Source organism: Achroia grisella, unplaced genomic scaffold, assembly GCF_030625045.1.
Source record: "Achroia grisella isolate CSIRO2021 unplaced genomic scaffold, CSIRO_AGI_Agris_v1 utg3297, whole genome shotgun sequence".
Lineage (NCBI taxonomy): Eukaryota > Metazoa > Arthropoda > Insecta > Lepidoptera > Pyralidae > Achroia > Achroia grisella.
In genome coordinates, this window is record NW_026712802.1 from 530361 (window position 1) to 542708 (window position 12348).

Sequence of the window (12348 nt, forward strand, 5' to 3'; positions counted from 1 at the left end):
AAAGATATTTTTGTAGAAAATTATATCATTATTCTCAATTGACATTGGAGATAACATTTCAGAACAATAAATTACTGTTGAGGACAGAACGTATCTATACCGTAATTACTGTGGATCTACCGTAATTTTTATGAATGACTTTTCAGCTGACGTCAATCTCCAAATTTTCGTATCGTCTATATCTGTCATTTACTTGACTGCTTGATCTGTGGCCATTCATGTTCATGACGTTCATGTTGTTTTCGATGTTTTCATCGCTTTATTGGTTATATTATTGTATTTTACCAAAGTATTCATTTTCATATTTATAAAACGTTTTTTTATTATAAAAATGATTGACGCTTCAGAAACTCAACTCCAATTGAGATTTGTAACTAAGCAGGAACAGTGAGTAACATACTTAGCAGGCGGTACATTAATGTATATGTTCTATTTTCTTATCGAAATATATTTTGTATCAACGTGAAAACAAATTATTTATTGCAGGTATGCGGTTCCTGATAGTCCCTATGCTATACAAAGTAATGTTCATTCTTCAGATCTAAACACATTACTAAATGCGTTGTTGAAGGAAACTAACCCCTCAATTGAAAAGGCGGTTGAATTCGACTTTCTAGTATGCGGAGAATTACTGTGTTCTTCTCTTGCTGAGCATTTACAGGAAAAAGGTGCATCTACAGAAAAGACATTAGAAGTTGAGTATTTAGAAAGATTCCCAGCACCCTCTCCCCAGGATTGTTTAATGCATGATGACTGGGTGTCTGCTGTTCAAGCATATGATAATTGGTTAGTATTTAGTAATATTAGTTATAGTAATACAGTATATTTTTTATTAATCTAAACTCTTACAGATTCAGACACATCTGTATATTTAAATAATTTATAAGTGGATTTTACTTACGCTAACAAGATACTTGCAAGTTATTATATATATTTTTAAGTATGTATTTACGTAAATACTAAAATATTTTTCGTTTAAAAAGATAAACACAACATACTCTGAACATATACTTTTATAATAATTGTAACTTATTAATACTTACCTGTTAAGTTACACCATATGTAAACATTATGAAATTCAATAAAGATATTGCTATCTTTATTATGTTATTCCATAATGTTTACAACTACGGATACAAGTAATTGTAAGGCAGTCATACTTAGTTATATAAGGTTTTTTTATGGATGATAATGGGTTGGTGCACTCACCTGCGCTAAGGGTTTATGCTGGTGGGGCACCAGAGGTGGATGATAAGATGAGCATGAGGTCAGGTCAGTTAGCCCATTGTGACACATTAACCAGGAATTTATCACTATGGTTTCCAGGGGGAGGCCGCGTGGAGGTCAACCTGACATGGTACATTGCTAGTAATGGGGTCATGAGTCCACATTACTAACAATACCCTTCCCCCCAGTTATTTAAGGTTGGTTTAGCAATGTGGACACCATCTTACCTCTGATGGTTGGGGGTTTGACACCTTGCATGCTAAGTACATTTGAACACATGGGTATTATTGTTTGTATTGGTCTGGTTCTTTTCTATATGTATTATGTATTTACAGAAAATATATAGTTAAGTATTTCTATCCATTGTTAAATGGATACTTATATATTATATTACAAGGTGTGCTTAGCTAGTTAGTTAGTTAGCTAGCTAGACAAGATTTCTCTGTGTTGATAGTTCAGGGTTATTATTGACTTTGACTTATATATTTCTTTTAAGTTTGGTATGATTTTTTTTTACAGGATCCTCTCAGGTAGCTATGATAACAGTATTCACATTTGGAGCACAAAGGGCCAGCACAAGTTAGCAATTCCTGGCCATACATCCCCTGTCAAAGCTGTATCATGGGTGTCTTATAGCAATGATCAGGCTGTATTTGTGAGGTAGGAGTTTGTTTTTTATGACATTTAAGTTATGAAACTAGTAATAATAGTAGTAATAGTAATAATATATATACAAAATGGCCCAGATGAGAGGCTAATTGCATTTATAGTGTATTATGAAACTTCAGGTGTATTTAATATATTGTTTCATAAAAGATAAATAGGATTGGACTATGGTAACATTTTCATTAAGATGTTTAGACAATAGACAGTCTTTTTTATACATTTTATATACATTACAACCTGTAGTATAGCAACCTTTGAAGATCTGGTGTGCTTACTCTGATTAAATTTTATTTACTAATTTCTGTCACTGTCATTCACAGAAATTTATGATCACCCTCAGCAATCATTTTAGTTTATTTTGTGCATGAATAAGTTGTAAGAATGCAATGCATGCATGATTGAGTTGAATTAATAAATTCCTTTCTAATATGATAACATTGGTTAAAATCCTCTTTAGAGAAACTTCAATTATTATACTACTTTAAATTATAAGTAATAGACACCATGCAATAGTAGTAAGAGAGACTAGACTCTATCATGACTCAAGACTATATTTAAAAGAGCAACACAGAAGTTTCTTGGTCATTCTTTTTGTGTTGAGTCTAAACATGACTATTCAAAAGTGCTTGTGTTCAGTTTATTTGTATAAAGATTATTTCTATTTCTATTTCAACTTATGAATTGATATATTATTTCCTTTTACAGTGGTTCTCATGACCAATCTGCAATGCTTTGGGTGTGGAATGTTAGTGGCAACTCTGTGGACTGTGTAGTGACTTGTCGCAGTCATGACAAAGGAGTTGAGTGTCTCTCTGTGTCTGCTGATGGTCAAAAGTTTGCCACTGGAAGCTGGGATACTAATATTTGCCTGTGGAGTACTAGTGAGTATATTTCCCCAGATTTATTGCATTTAAATTGTTGGTCTATAAAAACATTTTATCTTCTATCTTTAAATTTACAGGTCTGACAGATGATGGAAATGTACCTGCAAAGAAGAAAAGTAAACCAGAACACGGCAATACAAGAGTTAGTAGAATAATACTTTAAGAATTCAAAATTATCATATATTTCATTCTCGTAATTAAGTTAGTATTGTAAATTTCGTAACTATAACAATACTAGTAACTCACCCTTGCTTTGCATATGTTTGTAGTGTATGTGATGACAGAACATAACATGAAAAAATATATATTTAATTTATATATTAACAATTACAGGAGGCTTTAACCACATTAAAAGGTCATCGGGAAGCTGTGTCTGCTGTACAATGGATGGACTTCAATACAATACTTTCTAGTGGTTGGGATCATTTGCTCAAGTTATGGGATTGTGAGCTTGGTGGCATTAAACAAGAAATAGCTGGTGAGTTTTATTACTAATAAAAAATGACTATCATCTTCATTAAGTACTCAAGTAAAGTGTTACTATCTCAAATTTTAACTGTGTTGAATAATAGGTTTAATTCTTGTCTCTGACTGTTATTATTAATCTGAATTATATTCTATGTATCATTTTATGCTGATATGTATATCTGTTTTTCTAGGTAATAAGGCATTTTTTGATGTCGACTGGTCACCAATAAACAATACACTAATCACTGCATCAGCAGACCGACACTTAAGACTTTACGATCCCAGATCTACAGGTAACGTAATACATGTATATATAATTAATTGTGTAGATAATAAAAGACATAACTTCATAAGTATATTCAAATTAAAATGTGTCTTGTGCGTTATTCAATGCAAATTTTAAAGGAGGAATTAGAATGCTGAGTATTTGCGGTAATAATTAGATCTTGTGTCTTAGAGGAAGGTAGGGAGGACGAAGATTGAAAACAATAGTTAAAGTATACATAACGTTAATTTAATTTAAATAAATTAAAAATGTATAGTGTCGAATCAATCAATCCAAGTCAAATCAATTAGACGTAATGACGGCAAGATGTGACGTGAAGTCATGATCACGTGACGTTTTTTTTTAATTGGTACTCACGTCGGTTTACGCTAGCAGGGTAGAGATGTATATGAGAAGGTCAGGTCAGTTAGCCCATGGTGACAAAATCACTAAGACATTGTCATGATGGTTTGCAGGGGAATTGCTAACAATGGGGTCATCAGTCCACATTCCCTTTAACAATTCCCTTTCACCCTTATATTAACACTGCCACATTTGTTTATGTCTGTGCATTAATCTGTTTTTCAGAAAGCATTGTAAAGACAACATTCACTTCACACACGGGTTGGGTACAGTCAGTACGCTGGTCAAAGACACGTGACACTCTTTTCCTGTCGGCTGGTTATGACGGGCAAGTTAAACTATGGGAGACGAGAAGGTTGGTTACTACGACTTACCGTTTTACTTTAGAAACGATTGACATATACATGACATAGTTTCGTTTCGCGCCTTTTTTCACTCTTGCATTGCTTACTAACATCGCATTCATTCCATATTTCAAAATCATTAATGAGAAACTAATTGATACTATTATTATAGAACAGTATAAAAATCGATCACACACAAAACCTTAAAAAAATTGTGGATGTAATCATTTATTTAAGACGAATATAATAGGAATCTGTGTTCCTAATGGATGGAAGATAAAAATGATTATTCAAAAATGCATATATTTATATTATTTCTGTTTCTCTTTTTCTGGATGTAGTTTCATTTGACCTCACCACCCTTACTATATATACAGTTAAAAAGTAAAGTCACTGTTGCTGTGTTAACAGCGGTGTTTACTTAGTAACTATTGCTCTAGTGATATGAATAGTATCATGCATATTATAATTTGCTATTAGACATCTATGATATACATAATGGATTCTTATCCTGCCATAAAATACATGTATAGTTAATTATTTTAAGCTATTTTCGTTCGAATATTATGTCTGAATGTCTACTCAATAGTTTGTTCATACAAACTCTGAAGACATAACTACTAAATTTTGGTTAGCTTTCCAGGTGAAAGGTTTAAGCTGGGCGTTGATGAGTCAGAGGGTTAGGTGTTCTCGTTTTATGTATTTATAAGATTGATAAAATTGGTATAAAGGCATGTCCAACAGGAGTAATCTGTCCCAATCTGAGTGTCCCATGAAGCTACTATGATATATATATTAATGTTGACATGTTTTTCTTTTTTAGTCCACGAACGCCTCTGTACGATCTGAGCGGTCACGAAGACAAAGTGCTTTGCTGCGACTGGTCGAATCCTACGCTTTTGATCAGTGGCTCATGTGATAACACCCTCAGGATATTTAAAGCTAAACATGCGTTATCCAGCTCGTAATATTAAAAGAATTGTTCAAGTACATAATATAAGCATTTATAATAAAAGTTACAATATTATATATTTTAAATATTCTGATGTTTTATTGCTGAATTGAATTTTCCCAGACTACATGGTATTTGTTACGAGTAAGATATCACTGTTATAGTTACATGTATTAGGTATACTTTTACATGTAACTATAATTAAGGAGGGATTTGTAAATTGGACAGATAATAAAATAATGAACTAGATTTGGTTTCGCTTGTTTTATTTCAATCATTTGCTGTTACAAAATATGTTCAATGCAAAGGAACATGACTCGTCACAATAAAACATGCTTCTTAGTACCATTTTGATTTATTTATATATTATTTTAGTATCCATTCAGCATAACTATAAATAATGCCGGTGACATAAAATGCTCATAGCACAAATAGAAACTTGCAAACACTTTGTAACAAAATAGATACAATAACTTTCCCCTATGTCTTTTCTCTGCGAGAAATGCTTTTACACTATTATCATAGTTATGCCAAACCTCACAATCATAACACAACGAAGCAACATGTCCCTTAAAAATATTCTTTCTTACCAACAATTTCATTTCACTTTTTTTTTACATTTTATGGAGTTTTATTTTGCATTTCGTATTTCTAGACTACCTAACTAAATTTTTAACTAAACTATACTACTGTCTAGACTAGTTTTCTGGGTAAAACACCACACTATAATAATACACAAATTGGACAAATACATTCGTATCGACACCTCCGACAGATTTTTTTACTTTTCTTTCTTTACACTTAGTCAACTACATAACAAAAGAGGTGAAAGCAAACTTGTTAACTGAAACTTATCCCATGTGTTTACTAAATTCCTTAGATTTTCCTTAAATACTAACGTGGACGCGATGCGCGCGCGCCTCGTGTCGGCTTCAGTCCATTCAAAGTAAATTAACTAACAAAGGAAACTACCCTAGAGCCGACAGGCGGCGCGCACGCCCCGCGCACCATTTCCAAATATATTAATCTAGAGTCCTACACTATCTAACTTAGCATCGCAACATTTTTTACTATTCTATCCTATCTATAGTTAAGCCTAGTGTCTACAAACTAGCCATCTTTGTCGCCGTTCCTATAGCTTCATTATTCATTGATCGATTCAAAACCAGTCGACCGTTCTCTTATAATTAACGACTTATTACATAACATTTACTTAACACTTCAATTATATTTATCGACATGATTTTTAGTTGAATCAGTTTTGGTTATTAACAATTGGTTCCTCGACCTGCATCGTTTTGTGCTTTCTCTATTCGCAGTGCCCGCTATTAACAAATCATCGTCCGTCGTAATCTCAAACAATTTGTTTATATCACACATGCTAAGAACGCTGAAGTGAGTTAGGAACATCTACGATATACTACCCAATTCTTTTTTTTATCATGTGTGAAAAATGCAACGATTAGACAGCCACATTATCTTGGTTTAAGTTGTCACAAAATATTTTAAACATAGTTTTTACATTATCGCTACGTTTATGAATATGGTAAGTTCTCTATTACCTGTAAAAATATTGTGTAAAGCACATGCAACTGCTATATTGTATTTCATCTGATCATTATTATACAAAGGAAGCTGAAGGCACTACCATCAAATTAATTTTATTGCTTAAAATGGAAGGAAAGCATTAGAAAAATAATTTCAAGCTATATTAATTAGCCCATATCGATGTTTATACAATAGGCTTGATGTCACGCTATGTTACAAGTCACTTAATTTGGTGTGTCTATTCTAATTATTTGCATTAATATAGTTATAAAAAGGAACAACGATTTGTCTTTTGGAATGAAAACAATTTCTCTTTGAGAATGGGACGCACAAGGTTGGTCCATAAACGGCACGAACAATATAAGGGTGTAAACATCTTAATCAGTGAAATAAATAATGTTTAATATATTGATTTAAATTTTTAAATGCAAAACGTTCACCAGAAATATCTATCGGAAGACTGCTTTTACAGGAAGCCACAGTGTACGTCGAACACTAAACGATCAAATTACTTAACTAAGTACCACGCAACACTCGGTACTACATTGCACTTCGTGGTTATTCATATTTCACAAGAAGTAAAGGCGGTTTTTAATCAGTTCAATAAATTTGGCTTGATCAGAAATTATGTAAGAATAATACTGATCTTCGGAGTATTATGGTTCAGTACGTTATCTCAAACGTTACACTAATAAAAATCTCACTTTTCCTTAGCCTTTGTGACGTGAGTAATAGTTTGATTAAGAACCAATGCGCCGTTGACTCGTTTCGATCAAATAATCGGGCAGTCAGCTAGTCTCTACGGAGCTACGTGCTTTAAACTTGCTCGAGTTTAAGTACTGGACGTAATGTCCCTTGTAGTGCCTCTACGTGAAACTTGTTTACATAAACGATTGATAAAGTCACGAGCTAAATTTATGTACAAGTCAAAAAGTAATTTTTTAACAATAGTAATATTTAACAGCCTTTTTCTGAATGAAATCAAATAGAGTAAACAGATGTACAGATCTACTTAGTCATTCAAAATCTATTCATTCAAAACCTGCCGCTAGCTAGTCTTATTTTGAGTCTCGTGTTAATCAGAGTATGTTCACAGGTTTTGAATAAAGAGGAGTGATTACAGCTTAATCGTCAGTTAAAATACAGTTAATATATCAAACATTTAACTAGTCTTCAGTCCCTGAGTTGTATAAATATTTTCCTACTTCTTATTCGACTTTAATGATTTGTATACTTTGGTTCTGATGAAACTCTGACGTGCCAAAATAGAATTAAACAGTTGCGATATAGTAGGTTTTTACTCGTACCCATCAACAATGTATATACATGTATACATATCCATGTATAATTTATATATATTCAATATAAAAATATCAAATTTCATATAAAGTCATAAAGTGTACCCAAAACCTACGTGATGGTACAAAAAGTGTTTTTTTACACCAAAAAGGTGTCAATACACTTTGGATTTCAAATCCATTACAATTTATAATGTGGAAATCAATCGTGGAATTTTGTTTGAAGTTTTCTTTCTAGTGGAATGTGCCGACCGCCTACAAAATAATTACTATAGTTGACTCAGTACATGATTCTCAAAAAAGGATCACTTCATTATTCACGTATTTCAACATGAGTTTTCAACGTACAAAAATTTGTATAGACTCGTAAATTGTATAAATAGACTTTACATACAACTGCTTATTGCTAAATGTTGCCATATTACAGCACTGTTGTGCTTACTAGCGCAGACGTCACCACTCAACTTATCTAACCACTCGGCAGTCGCATGCCTCGAGTGTCTATTCATGCTCTTATTATTGATGCTGTAGCGAGTACCTACATATACTAATTACATATGTAGGCATATAATTAATATCATGTAAATTGAATGAAAATAAAATAGGTGAAATATGTGAACAGTATACTTAAGTTCAGTCTGTTTTTTGGTTTGGCAACAATATTATTGGTTATTGAAATTGTGTGTGCAAATTTGTAAAGAAGAAAAATACAATCCCAAGTTAATTGTGATGATGAAAAGCATAATCCCATTTTGTTGCTAGTAAAAAATTTGAATATACCTACTGAGGTAAATTCTTTTGACATCATCAGTAATGCTGAGTGATGACTCGATGAGCCTTGATGTCCAGGCAAATTAATGTTAAGGTTTGATAAATACATAACAATTTGTTTAAATTTAAATTATTAAAACATACGAATGTTGGAAACTTACGCCGGCATAACTTGTAAATTTCAATGTATTTAAATAGATAATACTGTATATGTATTATAGTACCATTTTTGAAATAAAATATTAAAGCACCATGCCAAACACATTATAACATACACACATATACAACATAAGTCACGACCAACAAGTGGAAGTAGCAGCTACGCCGAATGACGACTGTCGTAAAGGAAGCTAATGATTGACGTTCCCCTTGCAAGCTGCGTCACTGTTTCTCTACAACATGACAATATAGATACTCTTTCGTTTGTATTTTATAAATACGCTAACGGAAGATTCTAAATCTCCGTGATAATATATTCATCGTACAAGACCTACCCGATACGCTAATCCATCTTTCCTAACTTTTACACGATAAGTCATATTTCATTACTCTTTACAAATTTGTTAGTATAATAAATCTTTGATTCCACATGATATGACCATTCCTTCCTAACCAACTCCTTAGATATTGCTTTCCTCGGTATGGCTGATGTTAAAAACCAACGTTTTTGCCATAAAAGGATATTTTGAAAATATATATATATATATATATATATATATATATATATATATATATATACAGATTCTGAGTGTGTCTAGTGATTGCACATATTTGTTTGATATTGTAATGTTCAATCCGCTCAACTATTCAATCTAGTGTTCAGGTTTCTTATATTTTTTAATATGACACTGATTAAAAGTAAAATTTTGTCAATATCTCTCATCCGAAGACGAGACTATCATTTTTAAATTTCAGCAATGAAATTATACTATACTAAAATAAATACCTAACTATCTTAAATAATCTTGTCAACACCTCCAATCCTGTCTCTAAAAATCTAAAATTTATCTTTTATAAAACAATAATAAAATTATAATGTAAAAACACATTTAAAATTGCAGATTGTTGCCTAAATCTATGCATCAAATCCTCTCCTCGAACCGTCAAAAGACCTCATCAAAACATCACAGCGAATCGAACATCCAGCGTTAACCAAGAGGATCCGAAACGAAGCCCACTCAAAAAATAAATAGTCGAGGCGATAATTTCACAAGTACAATTAGGCTTAGTAGCTAGTAGACGTCGGCGACGCGGGTCGCGCCGGCGGAGCTTTCGATGAAGTCTATAACGGCCGCAAATTAAAACTAAAACAAATTAACATTTTAAAAAGTCACAGTTTCTTTGATTTTTGGCTCGTGTACAGCACGGATTGTAGTATTGTGGCTTATGGTCTACTTGGGAGGCGGGTAGGTCTGGTAGGCCTCGTCGGGGGATGCTGCCGTCGACGCGTGCTCGCTCTCCATCGGCATCTGGATGATGGGCGGCGTCGGACCCGGGAAGTACTGGTAAGGGTGCGACGGGAAGTACTGAAACACCAACGAATACATGTGTCAATATCCTAATACAATAATGTACAACAACATAATACACAATAATACATTTTATATATGTAACATTAATGGATATTATAAATAAAGGCTCGCGCAGTTGCGAGACCTACCCATACCATTTATGTCGCTTAGTAGGTAGTCCCACAGTAAGACAGCTATTTAGATTACAACATGTGATACATATTAGGACATAGAGCCTAGCTACACTTCTTACTTCGTTAGTTTTGAACTAATACTGTCATACATCAGAATATTATAGCTTTGTTTCAGATGGTAAGTAGCTGTCCTGTGTTAATCGTTTAGACCTTCGTGTGCGTCACTAATTGTTTTATATTTAGGCTGGTAGCATACACACGGTTAGTTGTCAGCTTGCCCGAATGGACATTTAGTTGCTACTCCCCACCCCATTTGAAGATAGTTAGGTGGCGTTGGAACCAATTATTCTAATTGTAACGCATTTGACCAACTCGAATGTATGTTCGGTATCACATACTTGGTTAGTCACACAAGCTTCAGACAAACAAAAATAATACTATATACGATCAAATGTGTTATAGTTAGATACAACATATTTTAGCTTAGCATGTGAAAGCGAGATTTAATTAAGAGCGACGGGTCGTGAGCACGGGGATTTGTGAAGGTTAGAGCGTTTGCTTCGATACAAAATATAGAACTCACGTATAATTCACTTTCCTGCCTTATGCTGTCCCAGTTTACCTGGAAAACAGAATAGGTACATCAGTCATTATATATATTTTTTATTTGACTGTATGTTACATTCCTGTCCGCTTTGTAGATCTTTGATATTTATATTTAAAATTTTTGTTCTATTCGACTTTGTAATGTACAATTCTATTCAGGTATTTACATGCGATCCAGTAGTAAATATGTTTCCAAACTTTCACATTTATTGTACTGGCCTAAAGATATAAATACCAAATTTAATCACAATTCTAAATGACAATGGCGGGGTCATTTCCAGTTTCAATTATATTAAAGTTTGGTATTTCTACCAAATTTGTCCAGTATGATTGAGTAATATGTCGCAATTTACCTTGTAGGGGAGAAAGGGATTGTAAGTAATGTGGACTGATGACCACATTACTAGCAATGTACCATGTCAGGTTAACCTCCACGCGGTTCCCCCTGAAAAACTTCGTGTTAAGTTTCTGGTGAATTTGTCACAGTGGACTAATTGACTCGACTTCATATTTATTCACCACTGATGCCACGCCAGTGCGAACCTTTAGCGCAGGCGGGTGGACCATTCCATTATCAATAAAAAAATAATAATATCGTCACCATACTGAGGGCTCGTCTTTTTTTTTTGTCTACTCACGTATTGGCTAGGCACCGAGTCGATGGGTATGTGAGCGGGGTGCGCGGCGTGCGCGGCGTGATGCGCAGGGTGCGCGGAGGGGATGATGGCGGGGTAGGGCGCCAGCCAGGCGGCTGGGTGGCCGGCGTGGTGGTGGTGGTGCAGCTGCGGGTGGTGGAACGCCGTCACGCTGTACATGCCGGCGCCGCTGCGGTACACGCCCGCGCACTCGCCGCCCGCGCCCGCGCCACCCACGCCGCCCGCGTACATGCCGCCCGCGCTCATCACCTGCGCACACAACATCATCACCTACACCAAATACTTAAACGAAAACAGCACGCATTCTCACTGAGTTCGAATACTAGTCAGTGAGGTGAAATGAGAACATCATTGAAAAAAATTACATAGCAGGATTAAATTACATACAGGTAAATACGTAGTAGTTTACATAACATTGAGACAATGGCAGGATGTATACTCTGTGGTTAACAATATTAGACAGAAACACAGAAAGTGATAGTAAAGTTCCTGCATCATTGTATCCTTGTTGGTATCATTCGGTACTACGAAACTTAAAAATAATAGATAACTCTGAACTCATAAGTTAGTTTTACCTGTATTAAGATATGTTTATATACAATTATACTGCAACTATGTGCCAAACATTCGAGTCCGTTCAACCGTTTAGACTTGA

General features: G+C 34.2%; 2 protein-coding genes across 8 annotated transcripts in view; one reads left to right on the forward strand and one right to left on the reverse strand.

Moving 5' to 3' along the window:
* Positions 1-221: 221 nt before the first annotated feature.
* Positions 222-12348, forward strand: part of LOC131843768 (ribosome biogenesis protein WDR12 homolog) — a 258938-nt gene continuing 246811 nt past the window's right edge. Inside the window, exons 1-9 of the mRNA XM_059192513.1 lie at positions 222-387; positions 487-786; positions 1747-1887; positions 2599-2774; positions 2855-2919; positions 3111-3255; positions 3437-3538; positions 4099-4228; positions 5041-5200. Of these exons, the coding sequence (XP_059048496.1) occupies positions 332-387; positions 487-786; positions 1747-1887; positions 2599-2774; positions 2855-2919; positions 3111-3255; positions 3437-3538; positions 4099-4228; positions 5041-5185 (1260 nt within the window). The 5' untranslated portion in view covers positions 222-331 and the 3' untranslated portion in view covers positions 5186-5200. The remainder of the gene's footprint in view (positions 388-486; positions 787-1746; positions 1888-2598; positions 2775-2854; positions 2920-3110; positions 3256-3436; positions 3539-4098; positions 4229-5040; positions 5201-12348) is intronic.
* The window catches only part of LOC131843764 (protein alan shepard), a 146074-nt gene continuing 143233 nt past the window's right edge, over positions 9508-12348 (reverse strand). For 5 of the 7 annotated variants that reach the window (XM_059192505.1, XM_059192501.1, XM_059192503.1 and 2 more), the window contains 3 exons: positions 11676-11963; positions 11015-11053; positions 9508-10312 (listed from right to left, as the gene is read on the reverse strand). In XM_059192505.1, coding sequence (XP_059048488.1) covers positions 10178-10312; positions 11015-11053; positions 11676-11963 — 462 coding nt within the window. In that variant the 3' untranslated portion in view covers positions 9508-10177. The remainder of the gene's footprint in view (positions 10313-11014; positions 11054-11675; positions 11964-12348) is intronic. The other 2 variants (XM_059192502.1, XM_059192504.1) reach the window with 2 other exon arrangements.